Genomic DNA, 27,669 nt, shown 5'->3' with positions numbered 1-27,669 from the left:
ACTGTGGTTTTAATGTGCCTTTCCTTGACTGCTGCTGAGATTGAATATCTTTTTATGTATCTATATAAACTTTTCTTCATCAATAATATTTTTTGTTTCAAGTCAATTTTGGGGTGCTGGGGATGGAACCTAGAGCCTCATGCATGCTAGACAACTGCTCTACCACTGAGCCACACCCCCAGCCCTCTTTCTGGTTTAGATCATCCTCTGAATATCAATAAATTTAAGGGTTTCCCTGATGTATATAATTTTTTTAAGTAAGTTGCTTAGGGCTACATTAAGTTGCTGAGGCTACTGGGCATGCTGGTGTGAACGCTTGTAATCCCAGTGTTTTGGGAGGCTTAAGCAGGAGGATTGCCAAGTTTGAGGCCAGTCTCAGCAATTTAGTGAGGCCCTAAGCAACTTAGAGACCCTATCTCAAAATAAAAAATAAAAAGGGCTGGGGCTGTATCTCAGTGGTAAAGCTCCCTTGTGTTAAATTTGCAATTATCCGCCCCCCACAAAAAAATTGCTGAGGCTGGCTTCAAACTTGTAATCCTCCTGCCTCAGTCCCCTGACTTACTTGTTTTATAGGTGGGTGCCACTGCACTGGGCCATAATTTTTCTTTTGAATAACATCACACCCACTAGATTGGACCCCTTGTTTAATTTGGGGCTGTGTACATATCAGAAGGCCCAGTGTCAAACTCAGTATTGCCACCAAGTAGAGTCTCAGTAACTATGTTTGAATAGGACTGGTATATAGCTCAGTGGTATAGCACCTGCCTAGCATGAGTGAGGCCTTGTGTTGAATCTTCAGCACCAGGAAAAAAATAGTTTGAACAAATCAAGTCCTGTTTCAAGAGCATGAGATTTCTTCTTTATTCTGCAGTTCTTGGCATAAGTATTATTGATTTAGCTATCACCTTATTCCATAATCAGGCTCCCCACTTTGATGAAAAAACAAACTGTGAGAGGTTTTCTATATTCTGCCCCATTAAAACCAGGAAGTAGAAAGGGGAACTAGTGGCCTTAAGGGAACAATGATTCTTTTAGGGGATGGGGAAATATCTACTAAAAGGGACTCTGGAACTTAAGAGAGGGCTACTTTGAATCTCTGATAACCAGCTGCATAGAAGTGGTCCAACAGGAGGCTGAGCTGGAGGGCCCCCAGGACACAGAGGGCCTCCCTTCTTCATGTGTCAATCGCCTTGTGATGCCCTTTTGTGGTGAAGTGGGCAACACTGTTTTCATAGCCAGAAGGCTGGGCTCCAGTCCACTGATTCCCATACCCTGACCAAGTCTGTTTCTTCTTCTATTTAGGGGCAATAATATCCACCTCATGGAGCTGCCCTTTAAGTGAGTAAATATTGAAGGCCCCACCTTTGCAAACAGTGCTAAGCTGCCCTTTGATTTTGTGTTGTTAGCATAGCTGGCCTCTGTCACCCTAAGTCAGAGGGGTTTTATCTGGGGATGGATCTAAACTGCATTTGTCCCTGAGTCAGTCTGTTTCAGGCAGCTCTGCTCCCTGGAATGGACTTCCTGTGGCTCTCTGCCTTTCAGGCTGGTCTGTTTTTTTTTTTTTTTTTTTTTTTTGGTACCAGGAACACTTAACCACTGAACCACATCTGGCCCTTTTTTAAATATTTAGCGACAGGGTCTCAACTGAGTTGCTTAGGGCTTCAGCTGCTTAGGCTGGCTTTGAACTCACAATCCTCCTGCCTCAGTCTCCCAAGCCCCTGGGATTACAGGCGTGCACTCTGCACCCGGCATAGGCCTATCTTTGGGGTGAAAGTCTCTGCTTTGTGGTCACAGGGACTTCTCTAGAGAGTAAGTTCCTTGAGGGCTGTAGGAAGTCGTGCTGGTTTGAATGTGGTTGTTCCATATGGCTGGTTTGGCATCTGTGTTCAGATAGTCTGTTTTTTGTCTTCAAGGTAGAATATTCTAGTCCCACAACCCCTTTAATCAGTGTCCTCTGTGAGCATGTGTGGATATTTATCAGGTGGGGTATTTAACAAAGATTGGGGCACACCATGAATGGTGCTTTTTTCCCGTGGTGCTTTCCATCATATTCCCTCCAGGCCCCACCTCCAGCAGTGTGTCTGTCCATGTCCTTGAGCACCCAAGCTCCAGCAGACCTGTAATCCCATTAGACCTGCTGTTGCCTCACCTGGAGTCCTCTTCCATTCACTTCTCACCTGGCAAATTCCTTCCTGCAAGATCTCAGTCACATGGTCTCTCTCTGAAAGCACCACCTGCCCTCCAAGCAGTCAGGCCTCTCTGTAGGTATCATTCACTCACTCAGCTACTTTTTGTGTGTGGGGGCCATGCTAGTGATTTAACCCAGGCCTCATATTAAGCAAGAGCTCTGTTACTGAACTGCACCCTCATACCCTCAACAGCCCCTAGATCCTCAGAGTAGAACAAGTTTATGGAGAAGATAACAAATTCCATCCCTTGCTGAGTCATAGGCACAGGGGAACCGAAGGAAATGTCTGTCCAGACATATTTTGAACTCCTTCCAGGAAATCTAAAAGATGGGACTAGCCCTATAGATATGGGAAGCACCAGCCCTTTGATAGAAACCATGAGATCAGATGGGAGTACCCAAAGAGAGTGTGTAATTACAAAAGCAAAGATCCTGGACCCATCCTTGAGGAATATAGAGCTTAAGGGAGAGAAATGGTGAAAAAGACATAAAGATGACAGAGGAATAAGGGGACAGTCAAACCTTTCATGTGCTCTGTGAGCATATGTGGATATTTATCAAGGTATTATAGGTTTTGTCACTTCCCTATCTAGAATTCATTAAGTCAGAATAAAATGCAAATTCTTTACCATAGTCTCTAATACCCTATATAATCTGCTCCTACTCCTAGCCAAATTCATCTTATACTGCCTTCACCTTTCTCATTGCACACCAGTCACCCACACCAAAGCTGGATGAATAAATGAAGTGTTGGATGGTATTCCAGGTGGCTTCTCAGGCAATAGGAAACAGAGCAGCTCAGGGGCAAAGAGCTTGAGTTCGGGTGCCATACAAACCTGACTCTTCAGCCCCCGGCAGTGCTGCTTATAAGCTCTGAGACCTTGGGGAGGTAACAAATCCTCAGTGAAACTTTCCTCATCTCTGAAGTGGAGATGATGTATCTATATTACAAAATGTTTCTTAAGGTAAAGTTGAGAATTAATGCAGATTGCTTAGCACAGTGCCTGGCACATTTTAAACAGGCGTCAGTGGCATTACCATCTTCATTGGTACTGCCATCATAGCTTGACTAGCCCTCCTTGTTAACAGACAAGGAAGCAGGCCTGGTAGAGTCATTCATGGAGGGGGTGGAGGAGGGGTGATCGGCGCCCAGGCTTCAGGCCTGGAGTGTAGGCCCGTGCACTGAGCTGGAGCTGAGCAGACTTGTTCACGGTTTGGGTCCATCCATTACCAAATTGGAACTCGTTCCTTAGCCTTTTTTAAAATTTTATTTTATTGTGAGGGAGCAATTTTTTTTATTAAAGCAGCATAGTTATACATAGTAGTTGGATTCATTTTTTTTATAAAGATGTGTACCTATTGTACAACCCTTTTTTTTAAGAGAGAGAGAGAGAGAGAGAGAACTTTTTTTTTACTTTTTTTATTGGTTGTTCAAAACATTACAAAGCTCTTGACATATCATATTTCATACATTAGATTCAAGTGGGTTATGAACTCCCATTTTTACCCCAAATACAGATTGCAGAATCACATCGGTTACACATCCACATTCTTACATAATGCCATATTAGTAACTGTTGTATTCTGCTACCTTTCCTATCCTCTACTATCCCCCGAGAGAGGACTTTTTTAATATTTATTTCTTAGTTTTCGGCAGACACAACATCTTTGTTTGTATGTGGTGCTGAGGATCGAACCCGGGCCGCACGCATGCCAGGCGAGTGCGATACCGCTTGAGCCACATCCCCAGCCCCAGATTCATTTTGATAAAATCATCTAGGCATGGGTTTTGATTTACTCCATTTCAATCCTCATTCCCCCCCTCTTTCCTTCCCTTTCCTTCCTTTCCCTCCTTCCTCCCCCTATTCTCTTTCTGCTACTCTACTGTTCTTACCCTGTTGAAGCCTTGGATTCTCTATCTTTAAAATTGCTCAGGAGATCACTGGAATGTTGGGAGATGAAGTATATAAAGGCAGCACAGAGCTGAGCCACCAAGAAGACACTCAGCAGGTGGCAGCTATTCTCACCCCAGTCTGTGATGCCGAGTTTTTATTCTTCCTACTTAACTTCCCTTTTTAATCTTTTTGTTTTATTTTCTTAAAGATAGATGGGAGACATAGATCACTTTGAGAATTTGTAATCTTACAACACGAAACACAGAAAGTCCACAGCCCTGCCAAAATAGAGTATAAAAACTTAGTCCAGCAAGTCAGTCAGCCACTCCTTCCTCTACTCTTTGTCCCCCTCCTCTGTTTTCCTTTCCATTTCCACCAGTGGGAGGCTATCTGCGTTCAGCTCAAACTCTGACACCTTTATTCCAGTAAAGATTCCCAGCAAAGACCACACATTTTATTTCTGGGGCTGAGGGCATGCTCTCATTAAAATTTCTTAAGTATCAATCCCTCATCTAGTGAAGATAACATCATTGGTTGCTAGCACGTTTCCAGTTTCATTTAATCTGTACAGTATTGGGGGGTAATTTTCATTCAACTCAATTTATTGAGTACCTTCTAGGTCCCAGCACAGTGATGCTCCTGGAGCTCACATAATGTGAAGAGACTATAAAAACAGGAACCACTAATTAAGGTAATTTCGAATTATGTTAAGTGTTATAACAAAGATAAAACAAGATGAAAAGCTAAGGGAAGACATGTAGGTTATTACCTGAATACAATTTGTATGCATTGGTAAAGTTTAAAAGTATCAAAATATACACCGTTACTTTTTGATTTTTTAAAATTTGTTTTTATCCTGGGGATTGAACCTAGGGCCTCCTGCCTACTAAACATGTGCTCTGCCACAGAGCTCCGCCCCAACTTTTTTACTTTCATGGTAGCTGTTTTTCTGGAAAACACAGATTCTCTGCAGACTGCTCTCCAAGGGTGTGAGAGAATGCTGAAATATATTCTCTTCACACAAAGAACCTCAGAGGCTATCCAGGTTTGATATCCTTAAGTTGCTAGTGGAAAGTTTAATCCAACTTTCAGGCATTCTGTGAAAGGTGTGGATTTTGAATCTTAGGCACCACTCCCTGGAACAGGCCATCTTCATTTCCATTACTGTATTTGAGGAGTGAATCCGGCCAGTGTGAAACACATCCTTTAGGAAGGTGCCATCCCTGAGTAAATAACCAGCTGAATGTGTTTAAAGGATGTGAAACAAAGATGGACATAGTAAACTCAGAAACCTGAGCCCTTTGGAAGAACCGTAGCCACAGCTGTGAAGAACAAAATTGCCCAGAAGAGGAGTTTTCACTCTGTTTTACAGAAGATCCCAGTATGCTCTTGACTGAGTCAATGCATTTTCCTAACAATTGCTGCTTTTTCAAAAATACTACTCAACTTCACTCACTCAACATGATGACAGGTCTCACAAGAAGTCTAGAAAGGAGGAGGAAACAGTTTCAGTGTGTTCAACTTAATTGTGAGCTACACAGTTAGCATGGTAGAGGGAGACTGGAACTCAGGTCGGCACTGAGCCCCAGCCTGTGTTCCCTGTACCCACCATCTGAGAACCTCAGATGCTACCCACTTGATAAGATGAATGGCAGAGCCCAGGGCAGTGGGGTGGGGGTGGAGCTCAAGCCAGTAACCTTTACTTAGTACAGGGTCTGTCCAACCCGAAGAATGTCACTTGAAACTCTAAGAGAGGGTCTTTTTTCTGCTGTTGAGAACAAGATGGATGATTCATCATTATTTATTATCTTCCAGTGTTTCAAATTTCCTAATATGAGCCAGCCTGGGATTGCTTTTCTCTAAAATTAAAATATCTGGGCTGGGGATGTGGCTCAAGAGGTAGTGTGCTCGCCTGGCATGCGTGCGGCCTGGGTTCAATCCTCAGCACCACATACAAACAAAGATGTTGTGTCTGCCGAAAACTAAAAAATAAATATTAAAAAATTCTCTATCTCTGTCACTTTCTCTTTAAAAAAATAAAATAAATAAAATAAAATTAAAATATCTTTAAGTTACTTTGATTATGAAAGTAGACTATACTTATTGCAAAAACTCAAAAAATGTACAAAGCAGAAGATGAGAGCCCCCCTGTCCATTTTTCTCCCCAACTATAGCCTTAAACACATCTTCAGGGCATAATAAGAAAGTTAATTATTAATTATCTGTTAATTATTCTCATGAAGAAGTTCTAATAGTGTTGGTATGTGGCTAGAGAACCCCTCTCAGGTTTTCAGATGAAAATCTGATCTTGCCTTAAGTTTAATGATTAGTTCAGTTTTCAACAAACTTTCATTGAATGTCATCTGTGTGCTAAGTGTTGCTGATTTGAGATGGACAAAACTACCCTGACCTTAGGCAATTTGTTCCTGTGTTGAACATGCCTGTGTAAATCAAGAATTACAGTGGTAACCTCCAGTGAACATAAACTTTTGGCTGGTACCCCTGCTCCCTCCCAAGGGCACTCTACCACTGAGCTACATTCCCAACCTTTTTTTTTTTTAAATTATTTTTTACTGTGAGACAGGATTTCACTGAGTTACCCAGGCTGGCCTCAGACTTGTGTGATCCTCCTGCCTCAGCCTCCTGAGTTGCTGGACTATAGGTATGTATTACCATGTCCAGCTGAAAACTTTTTTTTATTAAGTCAGACAAAAACATATATAATAACATATGTAATTAACTGCTCATCAGAGAAGTCACAATATCCAAATGTCAGAGTACTTTGTAGACTGACTACAGGGGGGCAAAGGGTGTTGCACCCTCTCCAGAAGCCATCAGCAGCAAGTGGGGTTTCTTTTCGTTTTGGTTGTTGAGATCTCCCTGGGTAACATTTGCAAAATGTTCCATGCGTCCCAAGTATGCGCCAGGTCAGTTAGTCAGCAATTCTGCTTTAAGAACCAGCCTGTATTCCATTACACCAGTGCTGCATTTTCAAAATGGAAGGAATTTAAAGTGTAAAAGCATTTGCTGTGCAGAAGAGACTCCAGGTCTCACACTTGGTTCAATGCCTTTTCCTTTATACCCCTAGATAGAGTTTAGGGCACAAAGTGAATGGTCATTAATCTTATGTGGGCCTCCCTAGCCCATCCCCCACCCCCCCTCCTTATTGTGCTGGGGATGGAACCCAGGACTCATACAGGCTAGGCCAGCAAGCACTCTACAAGCAAGTGCTGCAGCACCAGCCCTTTTGTATGGGCTTTTCATCCAAGGCTGATTATGTGGTTGTATTATTGTAGGCAGCAGACATTCCAGGTTGTTTTTGTATTTGACAAGACAGAAAATTTTTGAGTTTCTCTGAAAGGGGTCAATTATTGAGGGAGCTTGTGGTGGGACACCAAATAGAGGTGTAGGACATGGCAGGGAGGGCTTTCTAGCTAGAGAGTAAGTGAATGTTCATTTGAAGAAACAATTTTTATTGTTTTTGTTTTCTTCCAGAACTGGAATGTGGAAGAATGCTTGGGCTTTTCTGCTCTGGGGGAAAGGTCAGCCCATACGCATTGTCAATTTGCTCCTGGGGATCTGATTAGAATCTAATGTAATCTGACCTAATCCAGTAAGATTTAATTGATGCCGATGTTTTGTTAGTTTTAACTGTTTAGTTTTTCTTTTTAATAGTTATAATAAAATTACTTTTACCAAGTAATAGATTTTAGTGCTTCTTGGATGAGGGTTGGTGGCAGGGAGGGAGGTGTCTTGGGTTGTAATGATTCAGGATCTACTGCTGATGAGTAGGTCATCAGAGGAAACAGCCATTCATTCATTCAAGAAGTATTTATTTCGGGACTGGGGTTGTGGCTCAGCGGTAGAGCACACGCCTAGTTGCCTAGTGCGTGTGAGGTGCTGGGTTCATCCTCAGCACCACATATGAATAAATAAAAAATAAAGGTATTGTGTCCACCTACAACTAAATTTTTTTTTTAAGTATTTATTTGCTGCCTTTGTGCCAGACACTGTTGAGGGAAGGGGGACAGACCACTATTGTCTGAAGGAGCTAAGTTGTTTTGACATATCCCTCTGGCCCTCATATCCTTGACCTATTCATAGGTGTGGACTCACGATGTTCCTAGACTATTTAAAATCAAATTCTGTCTTCATTAACTATTACGTGAACATTTTGCAAGTTATTTTCATCTTCCTGGGCCTCCATTTCCTCATCTGTAAAACGGGGATAACTCGTTTCAATGAGTTGCAGAGAGGCTGAAATTAAGATAGTCCAACTGCTGGCACAGTGTGCGTAACCTACGTATCGCTCCTTTTATTACCCCCGATTCCCAGAGCCAGGCAATGACCTGGGCCCGCCGTCAAGGCGTTAATTAGGGTGTGGCTCGCAGCCCCCGGCGGGGAAGGGTGGAGGTTAGGACTTATAAACCCAGGGTCTTGCTCTGTGGCCCATTCCTTTTTGGACTATATACTGGAGAGGTCTTTGAGACTTGGGCTCGGCTCCCGGAGGACCTGACGCGCAGAGGTCGGCGGCTGGCAGCGCGCTCCCCGCAGCGGCCGCGGGGCGAGCGGGGGGCCCGGGGCGGGCCTGGGGGCGGGGCCTGCAGCCGGCCAGCCCCGCGCCCCCCGCCCCTCCCTCGCCGAGGCCCGGAAGGGGCCAGTCGCGCTTCCGTCTCCGCCGGGGCTGCACGGAGGGCGGAGCTGCGGCCCGAGGACGCAACGCGAACCCAGTTCCGGCGAGGAGGCCGCGCCAGTGACAGCGATGGCGGCGGAGTCGGCGCTCCAAGTTGTGGAGAAGCTGCAGGCGCGCCTGGTTGCGAACCCGGACCCCAAGAAGGTCAGCAGCGGGCTGCGCGGAGCGGGCGGGCGTTGGGCGCGGCGCGGGCCCCTAACGGTCGCGGGCCGGACGCGGCCGATTCCCCACCGGCCGGCGCCGCGGGGCTCGGACCCCGAGCCAGGCCCGCGGGCTGCAGCGCCTGGCATGCGGTGGCCCCGCAGGTCGGGCCTCGGCGGCCCGCCTCCCCTGTCCTGGGTCGGGCCGGGCGCCGCGGGCTCCGGCGGCAGGCGCGATCCGGGGCCGGCGCGGTGTGCCCCGCGGACTCCGAGCCGCTCCCCGGCGTCCCGGGCCAGCTGTTTCCTGTCGGGGGAGCTGGCGCGGAGTCGAGTGCCCGCACCCGCGAGTCCGCGCTGCTTTGCGCGTGTCCTGGGTGTTGGTTGGGAGCCGGAGGAGGTGCCGGCGGTGCGCCGTGGAGTCGAGGCTCGGTGTGGTCCTGCGCCTCTGCGGGACGTTTTTATCGCTTCTCGGCTTGGTCTTAGAGCGTGGACCCTTTGCTTTCTCAGTAAATCCCGTTCAGAGCAACAAAATAAAGCCTCCTGTCACCTAGCTGTACTCCAGAAACTTAGGTTGTAATTGAAGGGGGTGCGGCTAGAAGTTGTGGTTAGCTACCCTCTGGCCTTAATAGAAAGGCGAGACCTACCGTTTCTCACTGCTTTCAAACGATGGGCAACCATTTTTAATTGTACTTAACTAGTTTTGTTGCCTCTTTTAGAAACTGTTAAGTTAAATACGCCCTTCTCCCTTCTTGACTTTGTTACTCAGCGTCTCGGATGTCTCTAGGAGTGTCTGGTGGGTGTTAGAATTGTTTTCATTGAAATACAGAGTTGAGCCAGGCGCCGTGGCGCACATCTGTAATTCCATTGACTGGGGAGGTTGAGGCGGAAGGATCGCAAGTTCGAGGTCAGTCCCCGCAACTTAGCTAGGCCCTCACTAAATTAGCAAGACTCTGTCTCTAAATTAATTAATTAATTAACAAATAAAGACTGATTGGGGATGTAGTTCAATCCCTAGTTCCAAAAATAAAATAAAACAAATCACTTAAGGGTGTGATGTTCTCTGCCAGCATTCTAGACAGGGTGAGTGGTTCCAAAGAAATGAGACCCGGTCCTGATGGAAGAGGAATTAAAGGAGAGATGTAGTGAAGATAAAATGCTGCTGAAATTTGGATTCTGATCCATTTGCCAACCATGAACAGTGGGGGAGTTCTTTGCTGAGCCTGTCTTCTCCCACTTTTGCCTAGGGTTTTTTTATTTTTAGTTTTAATTTATTTTTTGTTTTTGTGGTACTGGGGAATGAACCCAGGGCCTTGTGCATGCAAGGCAAGCACTCTACCTACTGAGCTATATCCCCAGCCCTTTGCCTAACTAAAAGACTCAGCTGGAAGAAAGTGCTTAGTAGATGTTAATCACCGTTTTTCAGAATTTTTCTCCCAGGACACCCCCCCCCCCCCCTTGCAATTTCTCTTGTTGCTACCTAGCCTGTCACATGAGGGTTTCCATCTGCACACAGCCTCTCACTATCAGGCCACTCTTGAACTCTCTTCATTCATACCCAGCTGAAGAACCACTTTTCCAGCTAGTTACAAAGCTGTGAAAACTTAAATGCTTTCAATTGTGTTGTGTTGTATTTTTTTTTATCAATGCTTTATTACCTAGTGGCCAGGCATATTTATAAGTTTCTTTTTATAATATCCCTTTGTGGACATCTAATAAGTGGTCATTATTTCTGAGTACTAGTTCATTTTCCTGAATACTGTAAGATTTGTGACTGACTTTAAGGCACTATTATGTAACCTCCCCCCATTTGGTATGTATGTATTTGGTCTGTATGTATGTATTGTGCCAGGGCTTGAACCCATGAGTGTTTAATCACTGAGCCACATCTCCAGCCTTTTTTCTTTTCTCTTTTTAAATATTTTTTAATTGCCAATGTGCCTTTATTTATTTATATGTAGTGCTAAGAATCAAACCCAGCACCTCATACATGCCAGGTAAGCACTTTACCAATGAGCTACAGCCCCAGCCCTTTTTATTTTGAGACAGGGCCTCATTAATTGCTTAGGACCTCACTAAGTTGCTGAGGCTGGCTTTGAATTGGTGATCCTCCTGCCTCAGCCTTCTGAGCCACTGGGATTACAGGCATGTACCACCATGCCTGGCTGGTCTTTATTTCTATCAGGTTAAAACAATGCTCTATTTGGAATAAGCTTTTCTAATATCAGGTAAGTTTACTTGAACTATTAGTGGTTTTTGCTTGTTTGTATGTTTTTAAGCACTTAGGCTTTCCTTTCCCAGATAGAAAAATCAACCCCTAGGTCGAGGGGTGAACTCAGTAGTAGAGCACTTACCCACCATGCGTGAGGCCCTTGGTTCCATGCTCCAACCGAGGAAAAAACAAACAAAAAAGCCACCCTGAATTTTTGGCTTTATTCTGGGAAGTGAGCTTTATGAAGATAAGAAAATGTTGGAATATAATTTTTGCAAAGGGCATAATAGTTGGCATTCAGAAATGAGCTAACTGCAGAGGGAAAAGTGCAAGCTGGCACACTGGCCTTCTTCCTCTCAACCCTCTGTTAACCCAACAAGCTCCCACAGGTTGTTCTTGAAATTGCAGGATGATTATAGAGCAATATTGGACATGTAATCAAATCTTGCTTTCAAGCCATTATTAGTCAAAGGGTGGATTTTACACCTGTGCTCATGGATCTTCTGGTGTTAAACATTGGTGTCTAAGTGTAACTGTTTTCATTTTAATTTCATCTATGATCTAGGCTTTTTGGGAGAGAAAGTATCAGGCAGACCAGATACACCTGGATTCTGTTCCTACTATTAATTTGGAATTGATTTCCATGAGTGATAAAGTTACTGGTCCTGTGTTACATATGTGAAAACTATCAGGAATGCAGATTGATGGCAGGTGGAAAACTAGGGGGTCAGCTTTAAGGACACTCTTTTGCTTTGGGGATTGAAGCAGTGTGCAGGGGACTGCTGAGATTACTAAGCATGCACTGTGCAAATGTTTGATAATTTTTAATTGTCTGTTATCAGGTCTTACAAGCTCTACAGACCATACCTTAGTTTGATAACAGCAAGTTTCCATCTCTCTGAGGATACACAGAATATTCTTGTCTTGTTATTGCTTTATTCTTTCTTGGAATTTACTGAAAATAGGTTATGAAGTTTTTTCTTTTATGATGGGCTAGATCAGTTTTTAAATCTTGAGAGTTTTAGTATTGTGAGCTTAAGTCACTTAAGCAGAAAGGCAGCATTTGCTTTTCCAGTTATTGCTAGGCTTTGAGATAACACACCCTCAGTGACTTCCTGCCCCGTCTTTCTATGTTGGCTTTGTAGAGGTCCTGGGACTCTTTGCCACCTTGGTGACCTCCTTTACCAAGTGAACTCTAAACTGCCATGCAGCATAGTACTGACAAAGAACAAAGCTGCTTTGCATTGTTCCAAGTATGCTAAGAGGGGGCATAGGAATTACTGGTCTATTTTCTTTTCCTAAGAACAGCATTAATTATGTTGGATGCTTCTCACCTTGTTAGGCAAGTTACTGAATCTCACTGGCCTCAGTTTCAAAATCTGTAAAATAGGGAGAATAATACCCACTTTATAGTGAAAATAAAAGGAGGGAATGCATGGAAGAGCTTAGTATAGTCACTGACAAGACAGTGGATGATATATAAGTGTTTCCCACCTACCCCTTCTGGACAATTTAAAACAGGGAGAACTGCCTGTTTAAAACCTTTTCCATGATTCTAAATATGCCTTTAAGAAAAGGAATTAGGGGTCTGGGGTTGTAGCTCAGAGGTAGAGCGCTTGCCTAGCATGTGCGAGGCACTGGGTTCGATTTTCAGCACCACATATAAATAAGTAAAATAAAGGTCCATTGACATCTAAAATATATTAAAAAAAAAGAAAGAAAGAAAGAAAAGAAAAGGAATTAGGCCAAGTGCAAGCTTGTAATCCTAGCAATTTGGGAGGCTGTCGCAGGAGGGTCACAAGTTTGAGACCAGCCTCAGCAACTTAACAAGGCCCTAAGCAACTTATTGACACCCTGTCTCAATAAAAAGGGCTCTGGCGGCTAGGGAGGCTGTGGCAGGAGGATCATGAGTTCAGCAACTCAGCAACTTGGTGAGGCCCTAAGCAACTTGGTGAGATCTGTCTCTAAATAAAATATTAAAAAGAGTTGGGTTTGTGGCTCAGTGTTTAGGAGCATCTGGGTTCAATCCCCAGTACCTCCCCGCCGAAAAAAGAAAAGAAAATGAATTTGCACTAGATATATCTATAATACTAGTGACTATACATCTGTAATACCAGTGACTCAGGAGATTGAGACAGGAGAACTGAAAGTTTGAAACCAGCCTCAGGAACCTGGGGAGACCCTGTCTCAGAATAAAATTAGAAAAGGCTGGGGGGATATTGCTTAGTGGTGGAATGTCCCAGTGTTAAAACTCTAGTACCACCACCACAAAACTAAATAAAAAAAAGGAATTGGCATTGATCTTTGTACCCATAGCTTGGGTGTCAAGAAATACACAATAGAACTTTTTCTGAGTTGGATGGTAGTGCAAGAGGAATTTGAAGTAGAGGATAGTTTTTACTCAACTGTGTTTCATGCTCCCTAGATACACTACTTGGCTCCTACTTGTTCCCAGTCAAACATGATTATCACCTGTGATCCAATTGCTCTGCCTAGTGACCATGTTAAGTAATTGTGGAAGGAGAATGACCAGAAAAACACACCTGTTACTCTGCCTATTAGCCATGTGGCATACCAGGTGTAGCCTGGGCTATATGTGAAGAAAGAACAGATATTGTTATTTAATATAAGTATAAAGGTGACCACAGTTATCTCTTTTGAACTGCTTGTACTTGCAGCACTCCTTGTATAGTCAGTGTGTTTATGGACACACAAATGTTTCCTAGAAAAAGGCTTAGCCAGTCATGGCTTTTGATAGAAATAGAGCAAGTAGGAATTGGCTGAGCAATATCTGGTTGAGGATCAAGGGTAGAACATTTAAAGAGCTGTCAGCTGTCAGCATGTTTTAAACTTCTGTAGTGTTGAAGACACTGTGACTAAATGCTTGTATGGTTTGTATCACTTGAATCCTCACAGCCTGTGAAGTAGAGACGGGATCCAGTTCTTGTTCTGCGAATGCAGCAAGGTTCAGAAAGGTTACTGACCTGCACAAGATTACCTGGCAAGAAGGCGGCAGTCAAACTGAATTTTGTCTCTGACTCCAGAACTTTGTCTTAATAGCTCTGCCTACCGATTTTGGCCTAGTTTTAGGGACTCTAGAAAGGAAATGTGGCCAAACCCAGATCTTTGCTAATTTACCCTGACATTTTGTGTTCATCATTGACAGTATTGCTCTGATTCTTGTAGCTCAGAATTGCTCTTGGCTTCTGCCCATTTCTGGTCGGCACAGTAGCCCTTCTGGAGACAGTTTTCTCATAGAGGCCTCTTCTTACTTTTCTATGTGCCAGATCCATGGGTGATTTCCCTAATGTTGGCACTTCCTCTGTTAGAATTGAGGCAGAATTAGCTGTTGGTGACTTATCAGTCAGTAGGTTTTAATTATCTTCTGTGTCTTACTTTATCTTTTATGTCTTACTTCCTTTTGGTATAAAATAGCAGTTGAAAGCACAGAATCTAGAGCCACAGATCAGACTGATTCCTGCCCCACTTATATCCTGGGGTAAGGGTTTTATTTTTATTTATTTAATAATAAATAATATGGTGTTGTTTTTTTTTTATTTATTCACTGATTTTTTTTGTGGTGTTGGGGATGAACCCAGGGCCTTTTACCTGTTAGGCAGGTGCTGTACCACTCAGCGACACCCCCAGCTCATATCATAATTTTTCTGAGCCTCTTCTCATAACACAGATAATAATCATGCTTATTTTACTATAAAATACATAGTACTGAGTAAGCATTTAACCATCAGGTATTTCTATCTGTTCCAGTGTTTATGACTATAGAAATTAACGTTTGCTTTATTCATTCATTCTGCAGCTATTGAAATATTTGAAGAAACTCTCCACCTTGCCTATTACAGTAGATATCCTTGCGGTAAGAATTGTCTGTATTTCTTTCTATATCTCTTTCTTTATTCCTTTCCTTTTGTGTGTGTGTGGGGGGGGGGGCTGGGATTAAGCTAAGGGCCTCTCATGTACTAGGCATCCACTCTACCACTGAGCTACTTCATTAGTCCCAACTTTGTTATATAACTATATCCCCATCCCCTTTCCACTGGAGAGAGTGTAGAGGAAGATTTAGAGGATGGGCTTTGAAAGTGAAAGAAACCAGACACAAAAGGCTATATATTGTATGATTCTGTTCATAGGAAATGTCAAAACAGGCAAATCTACAGAAAGTAGATGAGTGTTGCCAGTGGCTGAGGGAATTGGGAGGAACCAGGCTTCTTTTCAGGGTAATGGAAATGTTCTGGAATTAGATAGTACTCAAGGTTACATAATATTAGAGGTGTTCAGGAAATCACTGAATTATATACTTTAAAATGGTGAAATCTACATGATTCCCCTCCCCCCCCCCAGTGCTGAGGAATGAATCCAGGGTGTTCCTCATGCTGGATGAGCACTCTACCATTGAGCTACATCCCTAGCCCTGTTATGTGACTTGTATTTCAAAATTAAAATGAATGAAAAGAACATTGGCTTTGGCATCTACTGGTTCTGGATTCAAATCCAAGTTCTGTGACTCTATGCTATGTCTCTGTAAAATAAGGCTGATTTCTGCCTCAAGAGCTATCATAGCTGGGCCAGGTGTGGTGGCACATGCCCGTGATCTCAGCAACTTAGCGAGACCCTATTTCGAAATATAAAAAAGGGGAGGTGGCTGGGATGTGGCTCGGGGGGTTAAGTGCCTCTGGGTTAAACTCCAGTACCAAAAAAAAAAGTTATCGTAGCTGAGCATAATGATACATGGCTACAATCCCAGATACCCAGGAGGCTGAGTCAGGAGGATCCCAACTTGACAACTTGGCAAGGCCCTATCTCAAAAATAAAAAAGGGCTGAGGATGTAGCTTAGTGGTAAAGCTCCCTGGATTTAATCCCCAGTATTAGAGGGAAAAAAGTTACAGAGAAGACTGGTTTAAATACTGTTTGCAAAACCCTGAGCTCAGGGTCTAACACCTACTATAATCATTCTTGTTAAAGTTACAGAAATATTTTGAGGAAGTGTTTTTCTGAATTTGTAAGCTTTGTTACCTTGTGTCACTTAAGAAATTTGAACATAGGCAACAAAGTAATTTGTTATTCAGACTTGCAAAGTATGTTTTAGGACGGAAGTATTAGTTGTTGACTTTCTCAAAGCAAGAGGCCCTGTTTCTTTAGGAAAAATGTGAGCTGGGTTCCCTAACTCTCTGTCAATTATTTTGTTAAATTTGTAGGAGACTGGGGTCGGGAAAACAGTAAATAGCTTTCGAAAACATGAGCAAGTCGGAAGCTTTGCCAGGGACCTAGTGGCCCAGTGGAAGAAGCTGGTTCCTGTGGAACGGTGAGAACATTTATTCAGCACTGTGATATTTATTTTTATTCCTTTTCCATCTTATTTAAAATGCATATTTTGGCCAGACATGGTGGTGTGTGCCTGTGGTCCCAGCTACTCAGGAGACTGAGGCAGAAAGATCACAAGTTTTTAGGCCACCATCAGCAACTTGGTGAGACTCTGTTTCAAAAATAAAAAGGGTCTGGGATGTAGCTCAGTTAAAACACCCCTGGGTTCGATCCCCAGTACCATAAGTAAATAGATAAATATCTATTTTGCCTCAATTATAAAAATAATGCATGATTGTTATAGACTCTTAGAAAATAGAGATAAGGCTAGGCGAGGTGGTGCACACCTCTGACCCCAGTGACTTGGGAGCCTGAGGCCGGAGGATTGCAAGTTCAAAGACAGCCTCAGCAATAGCAAGGCACTAAGCAACTCAGTGAGACACTAGATAAAATACAAAATAGGGCTGGAGATGTTGCTCAGTGGTTAAGTGCCCCTGAGTTCAATCCCCAGTACCTAAATAAATAAATAGAGATAAGAATTGAAATTTCTTAAAGGTAAACTATAACATTTTAGTATGTTTCTTTCTAAACGTTGTTGTCATTCTGGATATTGAACCCAGGGGATTGTGCATGCTAAACATATGTTCTGCTGAGCTACATCCCCAGTCCTTTTTATTTTTTGAAACAGGGCCTCACTAAGTTGCTGAGGCTGGCTTTGAACATGCTCTTCCTGCCTCAACAGTCATTGGGATTACAGGTGTGCAACACCATTCCTGGCTAACCTCTTCTTAAAAGGCATTTTTAGCTTCCTTTTTACATAACAAGTTTAAAATTGTCCCTGTGTTAAAAAGAAAAAAAAAAAACTTTAAGCATTTTCATGTCTACAAGACATTTGATCTTCCCTGTATCCTTGTCATTCCCATTTATTGAATGTTTTGGGGTTTCCCAGTGTTTGAACTTGGTTGAGGATCTTCACGTGTACCCCCCATGCCTTCTTCCTGTGACTGTGTTCTCACTGTGCATCTCCTTGATCTCTTGTGAGTTCAGGGCCTGTGACTTGTTGTCTGAACAAGGATTACACTGAGAGTTATCTCTGCTTTTTCTTTTATTTTAGAAACAATGAGGCTGATGAACAGGACTTTGAGAAAAGCAATTCCCGAAAGCGCCCTCGGGATGCGGTTCAGCGGGAGGAGGAGATGGAAGGGTACTACCAAGAAAACTGCAAGGCCTCGGGCAGCCGATCCTATAGTCCCGAGCACAGACAGAAGAAACACAGAAAACTCTCAGAATGTGAACAACCTCACAAAGTGTCTCACAGTCATGAGAGGAGAGATGAGAGGAAGAGGTGTCACAGGGTGTCACCTTCATACTCATCAGACCCCGAATCTTCTGACTATGGCCATGTCCAGTCCCCTCCATCCTGTGCGAGTCCTCATCAGTTGTACACAGACCATTACAGGTCACCAGAGGAGGACCATGAGTCCATTGTTTCACACCAGAAACCTGGAAAAGGCCACAGTAATGCCTTTCAGGACAGACTGGGAGTTAGTCAAGAACGTCACCTGGGAGAACCCCAGGGAAAGGGGATCTTGAACCAAAACAAGGAACACAGATCTTGCCACAAGGAAAAACGCCCTATGGATGCCAAGGGTGATGACAAGGCCTCTGCTTTGGGCAGAGAGAAGCCACACAAATCCCTCTCAAAAGAGGAGACCCGAAGGCCACTCCAAGGGGATAGTGCCAAGGAGAGACCACCTTCTAGTGCTGCCAAGAAAGAGAAAGAAAGAGAAGGCAGCAGCCTCAAAAGGAAGTTTTCACCCTCAGAGGTTGCTTCAGACAACCACCTTAAAAAGCCAAAGCACAAGGACTCTGCAAAAACCAAATCAGACAAAAGCAAGCAACGCGTGGACAGTGCAGACATAGGAAAAGGGGCTGGAGACCTGTTGCCCAGAACAAAAGAGAAGGTTTCTAACAATATAAAGGCTCAAGAAGGGAAAGTAAAGACTTCTAATTTGGATAGAAAGTCACTGGGCTCACTCCCTAAGGTAGAGGAGGCAGACGTGGAGGATGAATTCGAGCAGCCCACCATGTCATTTGAATCATACCTCAGCTATGACCAGCCCCGGAAGAAAAAGAAGAAGATTGTGAAAACTCCAGCCACGGCACTTGGAGACAAAGGACTTAAAAAAAGTGATTCCAAAAGCACTAGTAAAAACTTAAACTCAGTTCAGAAATTACCCAAGGTGAATGAGAGCAGGTCAGAGAAGCTACAGCTGGCTGGAGCTGACTCAACCAGGCTGAGAAAGGTAAGCCTCAAGGCTGCAGTGCCTGCGGGTTCTGGGTGCCCACCTGCTACTCTTCTCCTTGGCTTATTTGCAGTTGGCCTGTTGTATTTCAGTTTGCACTAATTTCCTCTGGGCCTCATTTGCCCAAGGATAGCTGATTCCCAAGAAGACTTTTTGGAGGCGTCCCTACGTGATGGACCCTTTTGTATTCATTTCCTGGCTAAGATGGTGGTGTTCATGACTGTAAGCCTCCCTTCGGCCTGGACCTGCTAGGAATTTACTGTGGGTATGAAAGGTGTGCTCATAGAAAGGGGCTCTCCATTCACTGTTTCTCCTCTGCAGGTCCCTACTGATGCACTGCCAGTATTGCCAGACCTCCCCTTACCCACCATCCAGGGCAATTACCGTCCACTTCCTTCCCTTGAATTGATGCCCTCCTTCCAGCCAAAGAGAAAAGGTAATTTTCTATGTCTTTTTTTTTTTTTTTTTTTTTTTAATAAGTGAGATACTTAAAAAAATTTCTTTCTTTTTCAGTTGTAGTTGGACATAATGCCTTTATTTTATTTATTTATATGTGGTGCTGAGGATCAAATCCAGGGCCTCACGTGCTAAGCGAGCGCTCTACCACTGAGCCACAATCCCAAACCCTCTTATTTTTAATTTTTTTTTTTTTTGTAGTTGTAGATGGACAGACTGCCTTTGTATATTTTTATGTGGTACTGGGGTTCGAACCCAGTGCCTCATTCATGCTAGGCAAGTGCTCTGCTGCTGAGCTATAGCCCCAGCCCACCCTCTTTTTTTTTTTTTTTTATAACTTTATTTTATTAATGTGGTGCTGAGGATCGAACCCAGTGCCTCACATGTGCTAGGCAATTGCTCTACAACTGAGCCACAACCCCAGCCCTGTATCTTTTTTTTTTTTTTAATTGGGATAAAGATGTACAAATTCATTCATGATCTGTCAGTTATCATCATATCAGATTTTGAGTACATTTCCTAGGAGTGTACTCTGGAGTTTGATGGCTTAGGTTGAATCTCAACACTGTTTTTTGCAGGTAGTATAATCTTGGGTAATATCTTAATTTCTTTGGAACTCATTTTCACATTCTGTAAATAGAAGTAATAATGGTAGGATTGTTAGATGGAATCAAAAGTAGTAATGCCATGCCACTGGATGTAGTGGCACACACTTGTAATCTCAGCGACTCAGGAGGATCACAAGTTCAAGGCTAGCTTCAGGAACTTAGTGAGACCCTGTCCCAAAATAAAAAATAAAAAGGGTCTGGAGATGTAGTTAGTGGTACAGCATCCCTGGGTCTAGTCCCCAGTACCTCCCTACCCCAAAAGTGGTAATGCCAATAAAGCTTTTAGCTGTAGGTTTTTCACATACAATACAAAGTCTTCAGGAAATCTTTGCTCCTGTTATTGTTAGCAGCCTTTCATTCTATATATTGTATGTCTGATTTTTATCTTAAAGCAAAAAATTGTAGAGTTTTGGTAGCAAAAGAATAAGAAGCTACATTGTGTCTGTCAGCAGAAGACTTAACAGAAACAGATATATCATGGCCTGTCCACAAAGTGTCCTCTTAGACCACTGTAAAAAAATGTACAAAGTTTTTATGTATCATCATGGAATGATTTCCTCAAATGTGCTAAATGAAACAAGCGATGGACCCAGGCTCAGTGGTGCACACCTGCAGTCCCAGTGACTTGGGAGGCTGAGGCAGGAGGATCAGTGACTTGGGAGGCTGAGGCAGGAGGATCAGAAGTTTGAGGCCAGCCTTAGCAAGATTGTCTCAAAATAAAAAGGGCTGGTGATGTTATTTAATGGTAATGCAGTCTCTGGCAGAATCCAGAAGAATTGTCATTGATTGTCCTTGAGAAAGGGAAGGGGGAGGCCAAGGACCAATGTGGCTTGGGGCCTTTTGTGATTTCCATTCTGGTTTTTCTTGCCCTGTAGCATTCTCTTCACCCCAGGAAGAAGAAGAAGCTGGATTCACTGGACGCAGAATGAATTCCAAGATGCAGGTGTATTCCGGTTCCAAGTGTGCCTATCTCCCCAAAATGATGACCTTGTACCAGCAGTGCATCCGTGTACTTAAAAACAACATCGATTGTAAGTCACATGCTTCCCTTGAGCACATTGTTGCAGTGGGACCTTGTCACTGGGTAGCTTGGCCGCTATTCAACACTCTTACCTTTGATTTCTTTGCAGCCATCTTTGAAGTGGGAAGAGTCCCATTTTCTATTCTTGAACCTGTTTTGGAGAGGTGTACACCTGATCAGCTATATCGCATAGAGGAATATAATCACGTGAGTATTCTCCTTGTGAAGAGAGCAGTTTTCTGACTTTGTCTCTGGATCTGCCGTGGCTGAAGGCAGACCAGTGGTCGGATCCCTGTTCTGGGCTTGTTTGGTTTGCCTCTGGGCCTTTAAACAAGCATTTTCCTATCACCTTCTCTTAAGTAGCCTTTTGGGCTAGAATCAGGGTGGGATTCAAAGGAGCAAGAAAAAACTTCTGGTGCCTCCTTTGTGCTTGCCTAGTCCGCAAGGGAGGAATCTGGCAGCAGAGCACTTAGGACCCAGGGATGCTCAGGTGTGAGGTCAACATAAAAAAAAGTACAAATTGGCTGAGTATCCAGACCTTCCAGAATTCTCCTGTAATGCAGACACACTCATCTGATGGCAGAGTCTCTCTCTCTCTCTAGTTCTGAGATCTCGTAATATGACATCCCTCTTTGGTGGCCCCCCTTGCCAGTGTAGTGCTAGGGAAGTAGCTGATTTGAATTCACCCAGCTCTACCCTTTACTGATTCCTAAAGGAAAAGAATGATCTTAATTTTTGTCTTATCTTCTCTTACAACCACCCAGGAGCTACTTAGTGCTCACACTGAACTTTTTTTATTTTTTAATTCAGTGATTTGTTTTTTTCCCTAGAGTTTTGGTATTTTAATATGAAACTTCTATGCAAACCAAAAAAAAAAAAAAATTGCTAGGAAACGGGTCACTCCTAAGTGTAAAAGAGATACGTAAGAATGTTTTTATATAAGCGATATCCTCGCCTGAATGCAGGTATTAATTGAAGACACAGATCAATTATGGAAAGTTCATTGTCACCGAGACTTTAAAGAAGAAAGACCAGAAGAGTATGAGTCCTGGCGGGAGATGTACCTGCGGCTTCAGGATGCCCGAGAGCAGCGGCTACGAGTGCTAACAAAGAACATCCAATTTGCACATGCCAATAAGCCCAAAGGTAAGGGAAGGCAGAGGAGGCAGGAGCTGGCAGGTGGGTGGCTCTGGTCAGCAGCGAAGTCTTGGTGGGCCTGGCTGGTGTGGGGCCATTCTATAAACGTCTCTTGTCTTTGTAGGTGGGCAGAAATAATAGCAGTGTCACTGCTCAGGAAGACAGATATTAATCTCTAAATTTTTCCATAGGCCGGCGAGCAAAGATGGCCTTTGTCAACTCTGTGGCCAAGCCACCTCGAGATGTCCGCCGGAGGCAAGAGAAATTTGGAACAGGAGGAGCAGCTGTCCCTGAGAAAGTCAAGTAAGATCTCTGCGTGTGCTTGCTCTTTACCTGCTCAGGGAAGAGAGCCCCAAAAGCTTGTCATCCACCTCAGAGGGAGCTAGCTGCAGGGCAGGAAGTGACTCACTTTGTAGTGTGAGTTCTGAGGCAGGCCTCGTTGAGCACAGACCTCTCCTGAGCCTCAGTGTGCTGGACTGCAGCATGCCCTGCATGGTGATTCCTGCCACCCAGGGTCTTGGCTTGTGGCAAACACTACCTTACACTTTTTCTGGGGTGACTAGACTCTTTCCTCTAGACCACGTGAACATCTGAGCATAAACTGGCACCTGAACAGAGAAGGCAAACTGAGATGTTGACTTGCTCTGTAGCTGCTACAGTGACTCTGATCCACCACCAGAACCCAGGGGGCTGCATCCCTGCTCACAGTCACAACACGAGTCATCCTGTGGCAGGCCAGCTTCAGGCTGCTTGTGCAGGGCAGATTTTCCCTGCTTGTGGCTGACCAGCTCTCTTCTCTGATGCAGGATTAAGCCAGCCCCGTATACCACAGGAAGCAGCCACATTCCTGCCAGCAGCAACAGCTTTAACCCCAGCTCTGAGGAGCCGGCCTATGACGGCCCCAGCACCAGCAGTGCCCACTTGGTGCCAGTGGTCAGTAGTACCATCTCCTATGATCCTAGGAAACCGGCTGTGAAGAGTAAGTAACCTGGGCCCCTGCTCAGATATCTAAAACTAGTTTGGGAAGTTCCTTGAATATCATTGCCATGGTATTGAATTTATGTGCTGGATGTAGCATTGCAGATGCTAGAACAACGGTCAGCCCCCTCCTTTCACTTGCTGTGTCCATGAGAATGATCATAGTATCAGGCATGGTAGCTCGTGCCTGTAATCCCAGCAGCTTGGAAGGCTGAGGCAGGAGGATCACAAATTCAAAGCCAGACTTAGCAACTTAGCGAGGCCCTAAGCAACTCAGTGAGACCCTGTCTCTAAATAAAATACAAGAAAAGGGCTGGGGATGTACCTCAGCAGTTAAGTGCCTCTGAATTCAATCCTTGGTACCAAAAAAAAAAAAAAAAGGATCATTTTAAACATTCATTTGGACACTTAGGTTCTATTTTAAAAAATATTTTTGTACTGGGGGTTGAATTCAAGGGTTGCTTAACTACTCAGTCACATTCCCAGCGCCCCCCCCCCCCTTTTTTGGTACCAGAGATTGAATCCAGGAGCATCAACCACTGAACCACATCCCCAGCCCTTTTTAAATTTTTTATTCTGAGACAAGTTCTTGCTAAGTTACTCAGGACCTTGCTAAATTACTGAAGCTGGCTTTGAACTTGCAATCCTCCTGCCTCTGCCTCCCAAGTCACTGGGATTACAGGCATGCACCACTGCGCCCGGCCCAGCTCTTTTGAGATAGGGTCTTGCTAAGTCCTTAGGGCCTCCCTAAGTTGCTGAGGTTGGTCTTGAACTTGCAGTCCTCCTGCCTCAGCCTTTTAAGTTGATGGAATTGCAGGTGGAGTCCTGTAATCTTACTGAGGTTATAATCATAGCTTTCAAATATTTTTAATATCTGTTTGGGTCTATTTTGTGTATTATCTATTACCATAGACTACCCTCAGGAGTGTCTACCTTGAGAAAGGTACTATTGTGTAGTCCTTGCAGGACCTATGGGAGGGTGGGAGTCCTAGCTCAAGTGTCGGCCACACTTAGCTTAACAGTGGAGAGGTAGGTTGGCCCTCTTGAGGCTATGCTTGCACAGCTCACCTTAGACTTGTTGCTGTATTGGACAAAGTGGAGGGTGGGGGTGCCATTTCCTGTTTGGATGTTTGTGAGGCAGAATTTAATTACGGCACAGCCTTTATAGTTGACAAGGATTGAGTTCCAGCTATGCCACTTACCACATTCCCATGGGCACTGCAGTTAGAACTGGGAACAGCGATGTTAGCTCCTGCGAGGGCCTCAGCAGGTGTGTGCTGTGTTCTGTGGCTTTCACTGCAGTGTTAGCAAGTAGCTCCTGCTGCTGTCCGCTGTCTGCTGGTGCTCAGCCAGTAGTGTAAGGCTTGGCTTTGACTATGCTATGGTCTAAGCTGCTGTCCATCTAAAACTGCTGCCTTACTTCTCTTAACAGAAATCGCACCAATGATGGCCAAGACAATTAAAGCTTTCAAGAACAGATTCTCTCGACGATAAACCAAGCACTTACTTTGGAGATGGAATTTGGGGGGCAAGAATACAGGGACAATGGGGGCTGGAGAGTGGGACTTCCAGAGGAGCCCAGACGCTTACTTTGTGGAGCCTCTTGGCCTTGGAATCCTGCATGGTCGCAGGTGCTGCCCTGCATACCTACCTGTGCCCTGCCTGGAGCACACTTCAGAATTCTGAAGACGATGTGAAGCCTCAGTCTCACTGAGGATTTTAAGGTCAATTATACTTTTGTTGTTAATTAGCATCTTTGTAAACTATATAAGACATAGTTTTAATTAATAAATATTGCCCCCAGATTGTATTTATATTACCCCCCAGAGTTTTTTGGTTTTGGTTTTGTCCTCTACCACACTTAGCTTTTCATTTTCCAGGTCCTTTATTAAAGTTAGATGAAGCCATTCCCTGTCCCAGGGCAGTGCTCCTGAGTGCTCTCTGGTCCAGAGGGAGCTGGGTGTCCCCAGAGCTTGTGTGATGCTCACTGCACTGAGTGCCAGGACCAGACCATCACCCAGGGAGCCTCCTTGTGGGGATGGCAGTGTTTGGGGGCTCCTCACACCGAGACCCTCCTCAGCGTTGCCCAGAGCCCTGTGCAGGCGCATCCTCTCTCACACGCTCGGTAGTGTTTATTAAGGGAGGCTGTCTGTGAAGTCTAGAGTCCTCGCCTGTCTCTTCGCAAGTTCTTTTTGTTGGTTTTGCCTGTTAGGCTCACTAGAGGACCGGAACCTTGAGAGGAATTTGCACAGACTCTCAGCAATTTAATATTCCACTTTTTGATTCCCATTTTAGGTGGTTTCTTTCTTCCTCCTCTGCCTTCTCCCCATCAGCATGGGGATAAAACACAGATGTGGCAGGGCTCTTTATAGCCAGAATACAACTTTGGAGTAAGCCAGCACTTTAATCCCTGTGAATTGCTACTAGAAGCAAATGGTTTTTAAAGTTGTAATGCTCTGTTGAAAGTTGCTTTTGTTTTTCCTTTTTCTTTGAAAGTAAGATCATGTAACTGCAAAAGCACAACAATTTGCTCGTCTGGTAGAGAACTGCAGCCCTCTACCTCTTGGGTTGTGTTCTCCATATCAGGATGGCGGGGCCGCCTGGGGAGTGGGGAGCCTCAGGGCATCCATCATGTTCAGGAAGGGAGGCTTTTGCTGACCGGTTGACTTAGGAGCAAAATCAGGGCCAGGAGGGCAGTGTCAGCTCTTTCCTGGCTGTTGAAGGACACAGGTAGTAGGAATTGCTTGTTTTGACCCAGGTGGATGTAGATGTGAATTTTAAGATGCTCACATTCAAGAAGCCTGCAAAGCAAACTGAGCGGGTAGATCGTTAGTGTGACAGCCTGCTGAGCGTGGCCATCAGTCCCTCCCACAAGCTCTCTGAAAGCCCAGAATACAGAGGCCACTGTTTTAACCCCCCTGGACACCCCCATCGGGCTACCTTGGAGATTCCAGGGCTGTGCGGGAAACCTGCTCAGCAGAAGTTCTGCGTCCTCCAGTGTGCATTGCTGTGTCTTAATTTGCTGTATTTCTGAATTGGGTAAATTTCTTTCCCTTGATTGCTTATTTTCACCAGTACACCCCTATTTTCTAGCCTGATTCCTAAATCTAATATTAGAAAGTCTTTTACCTGAAACCAAGTGAACACTTGGATCAGGTGCCAGGCACCTGCTACCTAGCGAGCTTCCTGTAAGTGTGCACTATCTGAATTTGTCTCTTATTGGTGTCTCTAAGTCTTTGTCATTGAACCAGTTTTGCATATTTCAGTTGAGTATTCCTCTCATTAGGAGTCTGTAGGCAGGAAAGGACATAAATTTGTTCATTCCAATGTCAGTATCCGCTTCTGGCACATAAGATTTCTTGTTTGTGTAGAGCCAGGTCTTCCTCCGTCCCCCTCTGAGTGTCTGCATCAGGGATGTGACTTGGTGAGAAGAGGACACACTGAACTTTTAGATGACCCCCTCACCCAGCTTACCAAAATGGCTGCAGAGCAGACGCAAAATGACGTTGAACCTTTGGTCTCATTTTTGAAAACTTGTGCAATTTTTTTCTGTTCTACACTACACATGAATCACCAGATAACAGATTAGTCCTTTGTGATCCCTGGTGTGATGAGCAGGGTCTCTGAGGCTTTTTCTTTCTTGGAAGTGGGAGGGGAAGGAGCAAGGTGTAATCCTGCTCTTCATTTGTATTTTGGTCCCAAAATGTAAATACAATTTTCTATGTTACTTTTTTGTGGTAACTACCAAGATGAATATTTTAATTAGATAAGTTATACAAAAAGGAAAATCCCACATCTAAATAAAAAACAAAAAAATTCTGCCTCCTGCGTTTTTGCTCTTGTGTCATGGAACAGAAGTCAAGATGTCTGCCTACTGGGCTGAGGCGGAGGCCTTCGTGGGGGCAGGGGTTGCTGTTGGTAGTGCCACAGGACCAGGGAGGGAGTTTCAGGAGTGAAGAATCCTCCTGGGGACAGGTACCAACCCTTGTTGTGCTTAGAAGCCTGCAGCTGTGCAGTCGACCGACCCGACCCGTGACTTGAGGTGAGAACATAGCCAAATGCTGAGCTCCTGGTGGCTAAAGGAAGGATTGGGAACCCAGATTCTCTTGACTTGCAAGGCTTGTGCGCTCTGGCTTTCCGTCTCTCCCTAGAGGGTGTGGGGCTCAGGTAGGTCTTCTCGGTCCTCCATTGATGTCTTAAAGAATGTTACTCTAAGCCACCTGCCTGTGATCCCAGTTACTTGGGAGGCTTGACCTTACTGATTATGCTCCTACCAGGTGCCAGACCCCATCCAGTCTTGTATCCAGGCAGCCTCAGTTCCTACTTTGAAATCCTAAGCCCTAGTGGACAATGAGAAGGTGGGGCCTTTGGAAGTGATCAGGTCATTGGGCAGTGCTGAGAGTCGCAATGGCCCCTGGCATTTTGCCAATAGTATTGGTTGACAGGCGAGGCATTACTATCTGGGCCTCAGCTGCTACTTTGGAGTTCTCATGGGGATTCCCGAAGAGTTCCCATTGGTTGGGGAAGTGCAGGAGGAGGGATTTCCAGAGGATATTCCCAGCTGCTGGTTCCTGGACGAGCCGCGTGGGGTTCGGGATAGTTCCGGGGAGCATGTGTGGAGTGTGCTGGTGGAGTTCAGAAATAAAGTTTGTTCCTGCTTCAGTGGCTTGTGATTTGTGCCCAGCCAGACTGCAGCAGGCAGAGGCTTAATGAACAGG

At 44.5% G+C, this 27,669-nt stretch overlaps 1 protein-coding gene across 1 annotated transcript; it reads left to right on the top strand.

Annotated features, from left to right (window-relative positions):
* The first annotated feature begins 8,752 nt into the window (after positions 1-8,752).
* On the top strand, positions 8,753-26,772 carry ELOA (elongin A). The gene is made up of 11 exons (XM_081306938.1): positions 8,753-8,920; positions 14,943-14,999; positions 16,340-16,446; positions 17,560-18,751; positions 19,073-19,187; positions 20,691-20,846; positions 20,946-21,043; positions 21,802-21,982; positions 22,165-22,276; positions 22,780-22,952; positions 24,384-26,772. Exons 1-11 carry the CDS (start codon positions 8,846-8,848, stop codon positions 24,443-24,445), a joined length of 2,328 nt encoding a protein of 775 aa, XP_081163064.1. The 5' UTR covers positions 8,753-8,845; the 3' UTR covers positions 24,446-26,772.
* Positions 26,773-27,669: the final 897 nt, after the last annotated feature.

Source organism: Spermophilus citellus (genome assembly GCF_964194105.1).
Source record: "Spermophilus citellus genome assembly, chromosome: 9".
Lineage (NCBI taxonomy): Eukaryota > Metazoa > Chordata > Mammalia > Rodentia > Sciuridae > Spermophilus > Spermophilus citellus.
The sequence above is the reverse complement of the archived record's forward strand: the minus strand, read 5'-3'. Positions and strand labels throughout refer to the sequence as shown.